The 16,906-nt window shown below is 50.6% G+C and overlaps 1 protein-coding gene across 6 annotated transcripts in view; it reads left to right on the plus strand.

Annotated features, from left to right (window-relative positions):
• The window catches only part of GRIK4 (glutamate ionotropic receptor kainate type subunit 4), a 352,867-nt gene that overhangs the window by 267,485 nt on the left and 68,476 nt on the right, over window positions 1–16,906 (plus strand). For 5 of the 6 annotated variants that reach the window (XM_077305824.1, XM_077305826.1, XM_077305827.1 and 2 more), the window contains exon 8: window positions 6,146–6,307. In XM_077305824.1, the coding sequence (XP_077161939.1) occupies window positions 6,146–6,307 (162 nt within the window). Of the gene's footprint in view, window positions 1–6,145; window positions 6,308–9,664; window positions 9,953–16,906 lie in introns of those variants that run through there. The other variant, XM_077305829.1, reaches the window with a different exon arrangement.

Here is a 16,906-nt window from a genome sequence, read left to right on the forward strand (position 1 = left end):
GGGCCCAAGGTAGGCTTCCCAGCCATGTTCTGCACAATCACACCACTTCTGGGGTTTCTTGAAGCCTGAAGGATGTTTCAAGGGTTTTTCAACAGTAAAAAAAAAAAAAATGAGAAAGCTTGCTCCAGAGCAGCCATTTTCTCCAGGGGAACTGATCTCTGTAATCTGGCGATAAGCTGTAATTCCGAGGGATCCCCGGGTCCCACCTGGAGGCCGGCATCGCTATGCCCCCTGCACCTATTCCGGTAAGCCATTTCAAGGGTCTAATCTTGCCATAGGTAAAAACATGGCCTGATTGTGGTCAGACAGAGATGGCACGTTGAAGAGAAGGCTGTCTGAAAAGCACAGCCATCGCCTGGGTTTACACCGCTCGATAAATATGAGGGATCAGGCCATGAAGGGCCGGAATTCCAAGCAGCCCTCCCCCTGCTGCCTCCCAAGCACCAAGAAGACAGAGCATCCCTGCCCCAGACGTAAGAACATAAGAGAAGCCATGCTGGATCAGGCCAGTGGCGCATCCAGTCCAGCTGTCTGTGTGTCACCCAGTGGCCAAAACCCAGGGGCCACCAGGAGGTCCACCAGCAAAGCCAGAACTCCAGAAGCCCTCCCACTGCTGCCCGTAAGCACCAAGAAGGCAGAGCATCCCTGCCCCAGACATATCAGGAGTAGTCAAACTGCAGCCCTCCAGATGTCCATGGACTACAATTCCCAGGAGCCCCCTGCCAGCGAATGCTGGCAGGGGGCTCCTGGGAATTGTAGTCCATGGACATCTGGAGGGCCGCAGTTTGACTACCCCTGTTTATAGGTGCTTTAATATCTGTTGAACAATACACTTTTAATGCAGTCCTTTCATTGCAGCAAGGTGGTTTGGGGGCAGGTAAATAACCAGCTCAGACTGAGCAAGCCCTCTCTTCTGCTTCAACAAGGAAGGCAGGTCCAGACTCTGAAAGCTCTTTGCGAGAGGTCAGGAGAAGGCTAGGAGGCAGGGGAAGCTGCGGCTGCAGAGGAACAACTCTCCGGCTTGCTTGACAATTCTCCTTCACCTAATTGAGAATAAAGGGGATTTGGCTGGAGGTGTAGACAGAATAGGGGATCCCAAACCTGAGCCGTTCTTGATCCTCTCCCAGCCGCTCTTTCGTCCGTCTCTCCAAAGCAAAAATGCCGGTGCAGATGGCGGGAGAAAAGCTCTGTGAACGCGGAGGGCTTGTTTCCCAGCAGCTGGCCTTGCTTTCTCCAGCGCTGGATCCGTCCCCTAATCAGGCCTTGACGCTCTTCTGTAGCAGCGTTGGCTGCATTTGGGAAGCCGTCGGGAGGTTGTTAATCAGCAGCAGATCTGGAAATCCAATAAGGCTCTTGCAGTAATTAACAGAAGATACAAGTAAGCTTGCATGCGTGTGTTGGGGACCAGAGGGGGGAAGGATGCGGCCGCTCAAGACATTAAAACGAGCAAAACCTTGGCACCCTTTCGCTTCCTGTCTCGGAGAGCTGCCCTGCTGCCTCTTGGCTTTGCAAGCGATCAGGGTTATTAGAACCGGGATAAGGCTCTCACGCACACACACACAAAAAGATGAGAGCATCTGCGACCCTGGAGGGGGGAAGAGGAGGGCTCTTTGCCAGCCGAATCGATGGGCACGAAAAGGGCTGGCTTGCTGGGGCCTGTAGCCTCACAATAGCAACCTGGCCTTTCCTTGCCATTCAGAGAGAAGTAATTAACAGGGGGCAGCTGCACTTTGAGAGGCCGGAGAGATCCTCCCCAGGAATCTTTGGCAACGCTTCTGCTTTTCCTTGGGTCGCGACAAGCAGCGCGAAGCTCTCTCTGTGTAACCACAACCAGAGATCCTGCATCAGCTTGGTGCAACCTGGCCAGTGAGCTGGAGTAACCTGACTGGTGGACCTATGGCTGAAACCATAAGGCAGGGGTAGTCAACCTGTGGTCCTCCAGATGTCCATGGACTACAATTCCCATGAGCCCCTGCCAGCATTCTCTGGCAGGGGCTCATGGGAATTGCAGTCCATGGACATCTGGAGGACCACAGGTTGACTACCCCGGCCCTAAGCCACACTTACCTTCCTAGTTATTCACACGCACACACCTTTGTAAGCAGACTAGTTACCTTCTAAATCCATCACTCCCAACCAGGGTTCTCTGGAGCCCTGAATGTCATGCCCCCACCAGCACACTGAGGTTCCTTGAGAGCTCCCCGGGGATTCTGCACCCTTTCCTAGAGATTTCGGTAACCACAGATGTCACTAGACATCACTGGAGCCCATTTCCCCAGATGCTCTACAGGCCCTACACAGAGCAGACCTAAAGCATCCACTTCTGTTCTATCCTATTGGTCCTTCCCAACCCTGGTCACCTCCAGGGGGGGACGTATGGGTGACGTCACTTCCGGTGGACACGGCAGGGAGGCCTGGCCAGCTGACATCGCTTCTGGGGTTCCTTGAAGCCTGAAGAATATTTCAAGGGTTCCTCCATGGTCAGAAGATCGAAAAAGGCTGTTCAAGATATTAGGATAAAGTTTGTCTCCAGGAGGCACCTATAAGACCATCAAAAATTTATTCCGGCTATGAGCTTTTGTGGGTCTTAATGGGCCCCCTAGACTCAGACGTCGTTCTCCTGCTTCAAACCAACATGGCAACCCACCTGACCCTACCTTCTAAATATCAGTTTCCAAATCAGTTACATTGACCATGCAGAATTTGGTCATGCCGTCTATAACCAAGGTGAGTCTCGCGCCATTCAGGGTCAGCCCACCATGATCCACCCGGCATGCGTTCCGTTCATATTTGCGCTGAGCAAATGAGCAGAGATGTGGCGCTTTTTGTACGTTCAAGAGAATCAGAGTTAGGCACTGAGTCACAAGCGGCCGTGGGCGAGGCTGCCGGCTGCTCTCTGTCCGTCCCGCAAAGGCATTTCCACCCTGCCTTGATGGGAAAGGAACCTCTCCAGGTGTCAGAGGTTTAAGCCATTCTCGGGAGTTTTTTTTCTGAGGGTGTAAGAAAAAGCGAGCGTGTAGGGCAGGCCCCCTGCTGCTAACAGCGGTTGCCAAAGAGAGACTTGGCCCCGTAGTGCCTCCTGCGTGCTGTTTCCCAGGGAACATCTCTCTGTTCTATTATTTAATAACGCCAGCCTGGCACTTTGGAAACAGCCCTGCCGTATCTCCGCAAAGTGATGTTATTATTTAATCCACACACTTAACTGCCTGCTTAAAGCGCAGGCCAAGGGGGGGGGGGCAGGGCACTCAAGACCTGCTTGGCTGTTCCCGAAACAGGTGGCTCGGCTGTTCTGGAGGACGGATCCAGTTTTCCGACCAAGCCCCCCCGGACGCTGCTTGGGACGGCACAACAGGGAGGGAGTTCCAATCTACCGGAGGGACTTGGTGTGTTTCTGACCACCAGGGATGGTGTGGATCCCTCCCCATATGTATGACCTGCCCCGGATGGTCAGGATTATAGGGACATCCACACTGGTCTGGCTGGAACAGTTACTGGGTTGTAGAAATTATGCCGCCATCTTTTTCTTGGTGTAATTTTAGTTTTGTATAATCAAGGGTTTTTATGCTGTATTTTTATTGGTTTGATGTGTAGACTGCCCCAAAATGACCTGTCATGAGGAGTAGTACAGAAGTATGATTATTATTATTATATTTCAGTTTATTAACCGCCACTCCCAAGTGGCTCGTGGTGGGTTACTGTAGTCTGGATAAAATCCCCAATAAAACTCCCATTAAAACCCCAGACATAAAAACACCTAAATCCATAATCACAAACTAAAAGAGAGATACGGCGGAAAAAACAAATCAAACCACAATCCATTCCCCCCCCACCAGAAATCTCATAGAAGGAGATGGAAAGAGGGGGGCAGATGGAACCCCCAGCCGCCATGCACATTGCTCTGTCCTGGAAGGGGGGTCATACAGATCTTCCTTGCCACACCGGCCTCAACCACATACCTGGTGGAAGAGCTCTGTTTTGCAGGGATGTGGGATGCTGGAAGCTCCCACAGGGCCTGCAGCTCCTCCGGGAGCTCATTCCACCAGGTTGGGGCCAGGACTGAAACGGCCCCAACAAATTAGTATCCTCAGAGCATACTAATAAACCAATAAACAAATAAAATGACAGCTTCGGAAGGCAAACTCGGTGACGTTGTTCCCTACTAAGGTTCCTTCCACTCCCTAAATTCCACCCTCAGATCTCCAGATATTTATGAACTTGGTTAGGCCACCCTCTAATGAGCCTCTTGTGGCGCAGAGTGGTAAGGCAGCTGTCTGAAAGCTTTGCCCACGAGGCTGGGAGTTCGATCCCAGCAGCCGGCTCAAGGTTGACTCAGCCTTCCATCCTTCCGAGGTCGGTAAAATGAGTACCCAGCTTGCTGGGGGGTAAACGGTAATGACTGGGGAAGGCACTGGCAAACCACCCTGTATTGAGTTTGCCATGAAAACGCTGGAGGGCGTCACCCCAAGGGTCAGACATGACTCGGTGCTTGCACAGGGGATACCTTTACCTTTACCTTTAGGCCACCCTCTAAAGGAGATCTCTGTTGTCTGGAGATGAGTTCTAAATCGGGGAGATCTTCAGCCCCTGCCTGGAGGCTGGCGGCTCTGCTGTCCAAGAGGGGCAGGCCATTGGTGGCTGTGGGAGCAGAGGCAGTGGGCGTACCTGGCTGGAAGTCCCAGATTGCCCTGATTTGCCTCTGTCTGGGGCTCTGTGCGTGACACTGGTTCTCCGTGAGTGGGACTCCAGATGTGCTCTTTGGCTCTCAAGATCAACCTGGGGAAGTTAAGGTGGTTAAGCATCCCTCCCCATGTAGTCTGCTCTCTGAAGCTGCCATGTCCTCCCAGGAAACCGCTCTCAGCGGGCTGAGAATCCGTCGTGATTCTGGGAGAACTCCAGGCCCCACCTGGAGGTTGGCAGCCCTCAGTGGGGAAATGGGCAGACCACCTCCGGGCCAGACTGTTGCCGCACTCTTCATGTGCAAAAAATCTCCTCAGGGCCCGCGTCCCCTTCGCCACCTGCCCTCCTGCTTCAGGTTGACAGCACACCGCAGCAAAAAGGATCGCCTGTCAGGAAGCAGGGAGGATAGTATCATTCAAGCAGAATCAATAGCACACAGGCAATTTCTGCGTTCCCTAATGATAATGCGATTGTGTCCAAACTACCACTTAATCCCGTGTCTCATCTTGTTCTCCTCAGCGCTGCATGTGCTGGAGAAGTCCCAGTCAGGCTGTTCTTACAGAGCCCTTAGAGTTCCAACTGTAGCTATTCTTTCGGGGTTTTTTCATCTAGAGATCCTGACAAAAAGCGTAATTACCCCGTTCAGAGTATGAATTTACTTTCTTTGGTGTTAAATGGATGACAATGTCATTGTCCGGGAAAGTTGGCCCAGGCAGGAACCCTGATGCAGCAAAAGCCCGAGGCTCAGATCCCATTAAAAGGATCAGAAGTTGCTGGGAAATACTTTTCTGTCTGAAACCCTGGAAAGACCCTGCCGAGAAGGAAACAAACTGGAACCGCACTTTCGTTCAGCAAAAGGCCGTCTCGGGGCCTCCTAAACTGGCTCATTATGTACAGAGAGATTCAGCAAGTGTGGAGATGATGTCCTTGGTCATGGACTAATTATTTTTCCTTACAAAAACTTATATTCCAACACAACCACCACTGGAGGTACGGTAGGACGATGCACAGAGGGGTGTCTGTTCTTTTTCTGGATTGTGGCAGCAGCTTAGCCAGAATGGTGTCAGAAGATTCAGGTTCAAGTCCCTGTTTTGCCATGGACGCTGACTTTGTGATGTTGGGCCAGTCTCAGACTCTCTCAGAGTTGCTATGAGTATGAAATGGAGGAGAGGAGAACACTGTTGGCAAGAATCTTGAGTTTTCAAGAATCTTGAAAGAATCATAGAATCATAGAGTTGGGAGCTATCTTCAAGCTCGCAGGTTGTTCTAGGAGCTGTCTGAAACTCTCTATGTTTAGTGCAAAAGTTTCGTGGGGCAAACTGAAATAAGATTTGGACGCCTTCTGGGCTCCACTGACGGCCAGTTCTTGCAGTTCCTTAGATCCGCTCTCTTCATCCACGCCATGAGCTGCCAAGGAGCACGCAGCTCTCTCCGCGCCTCCTAATTCTCCTTTCTTGGCTTCCTTTAGGAGTTTTCCCTCCAGCGACTGGACAGCCTTCTGGATGACCGAGTGAACATCTTGGGGTTCTCCATCTTCAACCAGTCCCATGCTTTCTTCCAAGAGTTTGCACAGAGCCTCAACCAGTCATGGCAAGAAAACTGCGACCACGTTCCGTTTACCGGGCCTGCGGTAAGTAGAAATATTTCCCCAGCCCTATTCCCTCTCCCCAGTTAGAGCCCATACTGGGAGGGAAGAAGGGGTCAGACTTAAAGAGGGGACTGGAATGGCAACGCATCTAGATTCTTAGGCATCTTTCTGGATAAAGTCTCGATTAGAGGTCCTCAACATGGTGCTCATGGGTGTCAGGGTGCCTGCTGACCCCTGTTGGGCCAAACGGGACTTTTGCCGAGTAAGGCCTCTGATTGGCCGTTGGAGATTTGATTGGCTCTGCAGATCATTCCCAGTCTTGCTTGGGCAGTAGCTACCAATGCAGCACAAGGATCTTCACGGCGTTCCTGAAGATAAGCCACAGCACTCTAGTAGCTACTTCCTGTAGCGTTCCTTTGTGGCCACCGTCTTGCGGCTGTGCCCGCCACTCTGGTGTCAGAATTCCTAAAGTGCTCACGGGTTGCAGATTTTGGGGACACCTGATCTGTAAGATTTGCGCACTGCATTCCTGACCGATGTATTGGACATGAACGTGGATTTCTGTTGCTGTTAATTGCCTTGAATAGTGTGAAATTGTGGTGTTTTGGTTTTTTTTAAATGCCCATGAATCTGGAGGGCTTCTCCCCTAAGCCTTTGGCAGCTTTGTAAAGGAAGCTGTAAAAGCCAGTACTGAAAGGATGGGTGCTAAGGTCATAGTTTGCCTAGAGCTCTCCTCAGAAAAGTGGGGGAGCTCTAGGCAAACTATGCCCTGAGCACCCATCTGGTGGAGCAGTCCATTGTCTGCAGTGGCTAACCAGATGGAATCTGCATTCCATTGAATTTGGACTTGAATTTGGACCCATTGAATTTGGACTTGTGGGTCACCCTACTGAAAAATTCGAGAACCAATCTAATTGGACCTTGGGTTCCCTTTATGGCTTGTGGATGGCATTAATTCAGTTTAGATCAGGGGTAGTCAAACTGCAGCCCTCCAGATGTCCATGGACTACAATTCCCAGTAGCCCCTGCCAGCATTCGCTGGCAGGGGCTCCTGGGAAGTGTAGTCCATGGACATCTGGAGGGCCGCAGTTTGACTACCCCTGGTTTAGATCATCGGAAGGGACACTGCCCTGAGTGATTCTACATTCTGAGTTCCCAGGGGCTGCTGCTGGTGGGTGGAGGGGGCAGTATGCAACTTGTGGGATTTATGGCCTGATACAGCAGTTTTCCCCAACCTGCGGTCCGGGGCCCGCTGCCGGGCTGCAAAGGCCAGGGCGCCGGGCCGCGGTTCCCTCTCTCCGCCCCCCCGCCCGCAGTAAGAAACTTCCCAGGCCGCAAGCCTGCGGCCCTGGAAGCTTCTTACTGCGGGAGGGCAGGGAGAGGGAATAAGGGCCGTGCCGCGCATCGTGCATGCGCGGCCCGGCCGCGCATGTGCACTTGTGTGCTGCGCGGCTGAAATCGCGCATGCGCGGCACTTTTGCGCATGCGCGCAGCGCGGGCGTGGCCGGCGCCCTGCCAGTCCCCAGCCAAATAAAGGTTGGGGACCACTGTGATACAGTATAAGGCAGCTTTGTGGATTCACCTGTTAATGACCCCCTTTCAAGAGTATTCCTGCTCCGGCCTCTTCAAGGCCTTGTTAGTAACCCTCGAGTGAGGGCTTCCTTCATGAGTGGAGGGAAAGGAGCATGTCTTCCCTAGAATGCAGTGATCCGGAGCAGCGCAGCCAAACAACTTTGACTGCAAACACTCTTCCTTGCATGGGAAAGGGACATGAAAGGCACACGCTTGCTCCCAAACTGAACTCTAAATGTTAATGCATCAGTAAGCCACCTCCACGAGCCCCGCTCTGTCCCTCCGGCTCACGTGAAAGGTCAGAGTGACCAGAAGCGGACAAATTAGGATCCCTGCTTGCGTCACCATTCCCCTCTCCTTAAATACCAAGGACGCTTGACATCTCACCGGTGGCACAGCTAATGCTAGGCTGCCGCCACTTGCTCGTGCCATGTGCTTCGGCTAAGCTTCCACCCTCCCTCCGTCACTGTCTGCCCGCTCCTTCAGCTCAGGACGATGCTGCAGGTGCTCGTGCTGTCCAGACATGCTGTGTCCCTAATGCAAGCTCTTGAGCAGGGGTAGTCAAACTGCGGCCCTCCAGATGTCCATGGACTACAATTCCCAGGAGCCCCTGCCAGCGAACGCTGGCAGGGGCTCATGGGAATTGTAGTCCATGGACATCTGGAAGGCCGCAGTTTGACTACCCTTGCTCTCGAGAGCCAGTGTGGTGTAGTGGTTAGGAGTGGTATCCTGTAATCTGGATAATGGGGTTTGATTCCCTGCTCCTCCTCCACATGCAGCCAGCTGGGTGACCTTGGGAGAGTCACAGTTCCTTCAGAGATCTCTCGGCCCCACCTCCCTCAAAGGGTGTCTGTTGTGGGAAGGGAAGGCGAATGTAAGCCTCTCTAAGACTCCTTTCAGGTAGAGAAGAGGTGGGTATAAAGAACCAGTTCTTTTTCTCTTCTTTGGTTCAGATCCCTCCCCAAACCCTGCTAAGGGTTGCCAGGTTTCTCCTGGCCACGAGGAGGATGGGGGTAGGGAAAATCCTGGAAATTTGGGGGCGGATGGAGGACAGGAACCTTAAGGAGTTATAATGCCATAGAGTCCACCTTCCAAAGTATAGTGTAGTGGTTAAGAGCGGATTTGGTGAGCCAGATTTGATTCCATGCTCCTCCACCTGCAGCCAGGGGCTCCTGGGAATTGTAGTCCATGGACATCTGGAGGGCCGCAGTTTGACTACCCCTGGTGTAATGTATACAATTACTGGATTATAATTAAAAGATTCCCAATCTGGGTAGTCTCCCTGAATACCACGAAAACAGGGAGAGGCCTTTCCCCCTTTGGTTTTTCTCCTCAAAGTTCCGTGAAATTAAAAGATGATCCGAGAGAAACCAAAGGAGGGAAGCGAGTGAATCCCAGCTGGGAAGGGGGGTGGGGGGCTCTAGTCACCCCGAGTTGAAATTTCAAGCCTCCACGTGAAATTGGAAGACGGAGGGGGGTCGCCTATCATTGTGAGATGTTGCTGCTTTCGTTGGGCATGGGCACAGCAGGTGTTACAAAACCACTCAGTGATCTGTGGAGCAGACATGCTTCTCCAAGCCTCCAGGTGACTGTAGCAGCAGCTGTCACAACTGATAGCTACCAGTACCTGCAGGGAAGCCTCCTTCCAATGCTGCTGCTTCTCAGTGTTGCTGCTTATTTGCCAGGGGTCCAAATAGACATGGTTTTCGGAGTTCCCTTTATAGATCGCCAAGGATCTTCTCTGCTTTAGACAGCAGGCCCTTGGAACCCTGAGGTAGTCCCTGCTGCTGGGGGGAAGGGCTTTAACCTTTTCCTCGCCACCACCAGGTGCCGCTGGACTCGAACTTTGTTCTGCTGCTTGGTACCAACATGGCTGCACAACAGAATCAATCTAATTGACGTAAATACTGCTGAAAGAGATGTTTAGTCCACTTTTACCCTTAGAGGAGCTGTGGTGCCTGCTCTGTCGTTCAGGGCTTATTGAATGTTTCCTCTTGCAGTTCAGCCTGCCTCTTGTTGTTTTCTCTCTTTGCTTTGTGTTGGAGTGTGTTTGTTCTTATACTCTGAAGGCATTTCTGTTGTGTTTGTAACCTATAGTCAGTTATGGCCTTCTTGCAAATCCTGTCGCAGTAAAGTTCATTGAAAACAAATGCCAAAGCTAGGATTGGAATATTTCTTAAATTCTGCCAACAGGTTATGGGCCCAGATTTGGGCAGCTAGATTCCCCCCCCCCCAGGCCACTCTGCAGAGTGGCATCCAGATTAGAGTCTGACACTCTTTTAACCGCTGTACAATACAGTTTTCATCTTTTCAGAAATTGTTGCAGTAAAAATCATGGGATTGGACTATTTCTCAAGATCTGCCAGTGAAATAGACCCATGGAGTTGCTGCTTGCCATGTTGGGGCAAATGTACAGATACTGCATTTAAGTAGGAAAATGCATGGAATTCCCAGCATTGCATTACCCTTCCGCTAACAGCAGGGAGGACTAAGAAAGAGGCAATGAAGAGGAGTTGTGTGTCGTCTTGTTCCTTGCTGCTGTTACAAACCAAGCGCTACCAAATGTGAGTGTCCAGCAGCAGATGGCAGCATTGGAATGGCCAGAAGGGAGGCCCTCTCTCAGTGAATGCCTGTAGCTATCCATTTTGGTCACTGCTGCTACAGTCACCTGGAGGCCCCTGGATAGGTGGTGGCTGATTCATAGGCTGCGGTGTGAAGCTGGACCATAATATCCCCTGCAACACCCAGAGCAGATTGTTTTCTGTTGTGGGGAGGGACCATTTGCTACCCGTGGTTATGGACTCACAGGGCATGGTTCCCTGTTTCCGTCCTGTCAGACTCTTGGTGCCAATGACGTTTAACAAGGCCATATCTTGAGGAAGAGCCGGTCTGTCTGGAGACCTGGGGCTTTGCTTGTCTCCCTCCGGGGAGCCAAACCACCTCAGGGAAATCTGAGCACTGATGCCCGACAGCTGGGTTTGCCAGGAAGGCCACATAAACACAGGAAATCCTCAAGCTTTTCTCGCTATGAAATGGAAGCGCATGTTTGCAAAAAGGAAGGAGGGGAGCCATTTGCTCACCACACCGTTCACATTAATCACATGGCAAAGAAAGGAAATCAGAGAAAATCATTAAAATTACAGATGGCTAGATTAGGTAATTAGAGGGTAGGCTAAAGCAGATGTTTGTAATTAACTGTTTATTTCATTGACAGAAACCCTGATTGTACCATGAGATTGAGACACTTTTAATTCTGCGTGTGAGGTTTATGGGCAAAGGGATGCGCAGCATTGTTGCAGAGGTGATAAAAACGTGTTTTCCAAAACTTCTGCCCTTGAGAGTTCTTCAGCAGTTTTGTCCTGAATCTGCCGTATGGCCCGAGGGGGGTTATCATTCCGGTGTAAATTTTATGTTTCACCTACTTCATGCTTACCATTTGCCCTTCTAGTGACATCATCCTCCTCACCATCATCATTATTTAATTTGTTACCCACCACTCCCAAAGAGCCTCTTGTGGCGCAGAGTGGTAAGGCAGCCGTCTGAAAGCTTTGCCCATGAGGCTGGGAGTTCGATCCCAGCAGCCGGCTCAAGGTTGACTCAGCCTTCCATCCTTCCAAGGTCGGTAAAATGAGTACCCAGCTTGCTTGCTGGGGGGTAAACGGTCATGACTGGGGAAGGCACTGGCAAACCACCCCGTATTGAGTCTGCCATGAAAACGCTGGAGGGCGTCACCCCAAGGGTCAGACATGACTCGGTGCTTGCACAGGGGATACCTTTACCTTTACCTTTACCTTACCACCACTCCCTTGCCGACATCCAGTTAAAATCCCCATTAAAACCCCATTAAAATGGACAAAATATATATATATAAGGTACACTAAACCAAAAACATGGCGGAAACACCCCCCCCATCTCCCCACCGCGTTCGCTGGCAGGGGCTCCTGGGAATTGTAGTCCATGGACATCTGGAGGGCCGCAGTTTGACTACCCCTGGTGTAGAGGGACTGAGTCCTTGTCTCGTAGGTTACCCATCCGAATGGTCCATTCTGCTCCCAAAGGCTTCCATCATTGTTTAAATCTGAGCATGATCTGCTGATTATTCTCGGGGATGGCTGGCTCGGGCCCAAGGGGTTGGCATGTGACCGTTCCAAAGGCCGGGTGTTTTCTCTCTCCGGTGCCGTTTAACATCGACATGAAGCTGCTGAGAAGGGACCATCTGGAGGCAGCTCTCGCCAAGGATGACTCCCGCCTCAGCATGTCACCGATTCAGCGTGCCGGAGCAGAAGTCTTGGTTCCGACTCAATGCCTGGAGACAAGCGGTCAAGCGGATGAGGTTAAACAGGCAGCCCAGACAAGGTTAAACAGGCAGCCCAAAAGCCAGACAAAGCCAGAGGGCGGGGCGGGTAGGCAGCCCAGAGCTGCGGAGAGGGTGGTAGTTCCCTGGCCTGATGGGGTTAAGTGCCCATCTGGGACTGCAGCCCTCATCTCTAACTCATTCTGGAAGGTTTCACCAGTTTGAACACGCTTCCACTGGTGTTTGAAAAGAGTTTTTGGTCAGAATAAACTGTGTTCTAGAAGATCATCTATTTTTCATTTTTCATTCTTTTTCTTTTTTGCCTTTCACGGGATTTTCTCTAAGCCTGGGGTTTGGAGAATTCTTGGCATCACAACTCTAATCTCCAGAGGACATAGGGGAATCATAGAAGGGACCTCCTGGGTCATCTAGTCCAACCCCCTGAACTAGGCAGGACACTCTCAACCCTCTCGCTCATCCACTCTAACCTGCCGCCCCCTTGAGCCTTCACAGAATCAGCCTCTCCATCAGATGGCTCTCCAGCCTCTGCTTAAAAATGTCCAAAAATGTCCTCCCGAGGAAGCCTGATGAATTCCCCTGGATAAAATGGCTGCGTTGGAGGGTGGTATCAGGCCCCACTGAGATCCTCACCCCCCCCCAAACCCTACCGTCCTCAGGCTCCCCCTGAAGAAAAAAAATTGTTAAGCCATTTCCCACCACTGATTTCCAGGCAAGGACTACCTGCATGGCCCAGATTCCTCAACTTAGGTCAGAATCACACAGAGCTACAAGAGACCATAAAGGGCCATCCAGTCCAGCCCCCTCACTTTCTCTGGGACTTAAAAACACAAAGTTGCTGGGTGAGAGACATTGACCACATTAGCAACACCTCCCAGGGGAAGTCATATCTTCAAGCCACAATGCAGCTGAGCTCTTTTGAAAGGTGCCTGTTTGGTTCCTTTGCCAAGATCTTGGATTCAGCTCCCAGGTGCCGGACCAAGAGAAGAGGGAACTTTGAGCAAGAGACCCACCCCCCGCACTCTCAGCATTGTTTACAACCACCAATGAAGAAAAACGAAAGCCCACAACAGTGGAAGAACATACGCTAATGAACAAATGAGACAATATTTGCAGAAGGGCAATTAATGTCAAGGAACGGATTTGAATGCTAAAGGGGGGGGGAGATTTGATTTCAGGTTCGGGGGAAGGAAAGAGGGGAGCGTCTGTCATGGCGGCTGGCAGACGGAGAGCCCTGTGGAACCTTTGAGCAGCCTTTGCACGGGCATATTGGCTGCAGTTGGCGCCTTCCATGTCATCTGTATCCCAAATTGCTTTTATTGCGTTAAATAAGGCTACGAGATAAATAGTGGCAGAGGGAGATGGCAATTAAGAACCCTCGAAGAAGTAGGAAATATTGTTTTCAGCCGAGACTTGAAATGATCTGAAAAGCTGATGAGCCAGAACGAAACTAGGGTGGTTCTTCCAGCCAGTGGCAGGCCGGGAGGGGGGGTTGGGGAGCGGCTTGACAAGGAGGAAAAAAGCACCAAATGTTCCCCAGGTTGCCTTTGGGCAGGACGACCGAGGGCAACTGAGACCTAAAACTAGGAGAAGGATGTGTAACCTTAGAACTGGGAGAAAGGGGTTGCTCAGGACCCCGCAAGAGCCAGCATGATGTGCTGGCTGACTGTCAGACTTGGGCTGATGCAGGTTCCCGGTTCAAATCCCCCATGCAGCTCACTGGGCGGCCTCAGGCCAGAATGGTTCTGTTGTGAGGATAAACTGGAGGAGGGAGCGGGAGAGCTCAGGGTTACAGGGGCTCCTGCTATGGTGAAGACACTGGGCACTCACACAGGCAAGATAAAGCCGCTTCAGTCCACTTCAGTGACCATTTGCAAGTGAATTTTCCATTCCGCACAGTAAAAGCCAGTTGCAGAACAACTGCGGAATGCAGTCTGTTAGGGAATGATGGTTGTTATCGTGGTTATGCAGGGAGGGGCTGGGACTCAAGGGAGGAGCCTCTGCTTTGCACGCAGCAAATCCCAGTCCAGTCCTTAGCATCTGCTGTTGAAAGGACCAGGTAAGAGGTGATGCAAAAGACCAATTCCTGGGACTCCAGAAAGGGGCTGCCAATCTGAGTAGACAGTTCTGATCTTAATGGATCAAGGGTCTGATTAAGCACTAGGCAGATTCATATGCTATTGTCCTTATTAGCTGTTCAAATGTAAGTATTGCCAAAGTTCTGAAAATATTTTGGTGTTTTTTGTTAAATTACTTCCAAGGTATCCAAGATAAGCCTTGATAATTGTTCCTTGTACCTACCAAAAATGCCAAAAATTGAGTTTCCAAGGGAAAGAGTTTCTGGGTTTAGGGTTGGCTCTGGGTTGGGTTTGGTGGGGTGGAGCCTGAGGAGGGTGGGATATGGGGAGGAGAAGGTCTCCAATGGCATAGAGTTTACCTTCCCAAGCAGACATTTGGTCATCAGGAGATCAGTTGAAATAGCAGGAAATCTCTGGTGGGCGAGAATCCTTCTTTAGAACTGGATTCTAAACAGCAGTCCAGTTTTGCTTCATTTGCTAAAGCTCATTTCCCTCTCTTAGAATCAGATGTTGGTGACCTTCATGGCGCTTCTGAGAACATCACCCTTGGTGCTTTTGTCTAATCCAATCCAATCTCCCCCCCCCCCAAAAAAAAAGAAAGAAAAAGAGACATTTGTAAACATTAAAACCTCTCCGGCAATCCCAGGACCTGTTTGGAGGTTGCTGTCAAATACCCTCATCAATAGTGTCACATGCTTCATTAAGATCTACAAGCATCATTTATGGTAGCTAATAAGAGATCGTTAAGTGCACAGGGGAGAGAGGAGGAAATGAAAAACAGACTGGAGACAATTAACGAGGACGAGCCAGGCTTCGGATGCGCATTAACAAATTTGGGCTCCCTGGGGGTATGTTGGTTTGATCTCGCCTTCCGTAACAGCTCACCACCAAAGTGGGACTTCCGTATTTGAGCTTTCACTCGACAGGTTTCATGCCCTTGTGCCAGTTTGGAGGAAAGCTGGCACACCTGTGCAGAAGGAATAATGTTACTAGGTCCCCCATGAGCACTGGTGGGGAATGGCTATAGGGCAGGGGTAGTCAAACTGCGGCCCTCCAGATGTCCCTGGACTACAATTTCCATGATCCCCTGCCAGCATTCGCTGGCAGGGGCTCATGGGAATTGTAGTCCAGGGACATCTGGAGGGCCGCAGTTTGACTACCCCTGCTATAGGGTATTCTCATCCAGGTTGAGTTTTGCAGGTCGAGCTGAGGAATAAAAGGGATCTCTGCAGAGTACAAAGCCACGGAGCCCACCCTCCAAAGCAGCCCTTTTCTCCAGGGGAACTGATCTCTGCAGTCTGGAGTTGAGTTGTAATTCCCAGAGAAACCCAGGTCCCACCTGGAGGCTGGCATCCCTTGGGAGGAAATAGCCACTCATCCAATGTGGAGGGGTTCCTTTTTTTTCTTCACTGGTCCGTAATAAATCTTAATTCCCGTACATTTTTGAAGCTGTCTGGAGAGGTGATTCTGGGAGGTCTCCAGAGCGCACCAGGACGTTGTCAACCCTCCTTCTTCTGGTATCACCTCTTCTTCCCTTTCCTTGGTAGGTTCTTTATTGCAGAGAAGCTGTCAACCAGGATTGAGGTCCAGAAACTCAAGATCTGCAAACATCCTTGACTATTCCTTTACTGTCTTGCAGAAAAAAACACATTCCGCTTCTGCAAAATGATACCAAACTCTGGGTGTGCAAATTGTCAAATGCATGTAAATTTGTAAAGTTTACATAACCGTGGGCACAGCCATGGAGCTCCCTAGGGACAGAATTAGTACTGTTGGAGACAGCTGTTTTGAAAGCTGCCCCCGCCTGCAGGATGTGCATTTTGCAGGGGGAAAAACCTGCTACCTCCTCACTACAAAGAGAGCCGAGTCAAGCCTCTCTGTTATTTCAGAAGGGAATGGGCAGAAACTGTGACTCGCTGGTTGAGTATCTGCTTGGCATGCAGAAGGGACTAGGTTTCTTTTTCGCTGAGTAACGGGGTTGGCAGGGGCTCATGGGAATTGAAGTCCATGGACATCTACAGAGCCACAGTTTGGCCACCATAGAGTTTAGGAAAGGGGTGTTATTGCCAACTGCCTCCATTTGCTACAATTGGCCTTCAGGGTTTTCCTAAGACCTCATTGGCTTTGGTGGACTTAGAAGGGAGAGGGGGGCTTTGCTTAGGATTTCATGGCCAGTGAATTTCTGATGGCATCCATGTTAATTTGGATGGGGGGAAATTCACTGGGGTTAAAATAAGCCTATTTTGTCAGTTTTTTCCTGCCCTTCCTAACCTTCTGTAGAATGAGGAGGCAACACAGATTTCGAGGCTTGGCTTACAGATGTCTCAGGATTAGTTCAATGCCAGTTTTTGGTGGAGACCAGTGTTGACATACGTCCCTTTGGAGGCCTTTTCTTAGATCAATAAACATAAGCGCCAAAGGTTACTTGGGCGGCCTTTAATACCATCCCAGCTGTGAAAATCCTGGGATAAATACAGAAATGTACCTAAGTCTGGGTCTATCTCCATCTCCATTGGCACTTTCTATTAAGGACTCTGAATTTAATTTTAGAAGGTGCTTTAGGAGGCTCCCCCTTTGTGCGAGCTGCACAATGTTTTTAGATTTGAAGATTAAGCGTGGGCTAATAGATTTATTACTCACCAAGGGACGAGAGTTGAACACTCATTGACAAGGGCGGAT

This window comes from Paroedura picta, chromosome 12, assembly GCF_049243985.1.
Source record: "Paroedura picta isolate Pp20150507F chromosome 12, Ppicta_v3.0, whole genome shotgun sequence".
In the NCBI taxonomy this organism is placed as follows: domain Eukaryota; kingdom Metazoa; phylum Chordata; class Lepidosauria; order Squamata; family Gekkonidae; genus Paroedura; species Paroedura picta.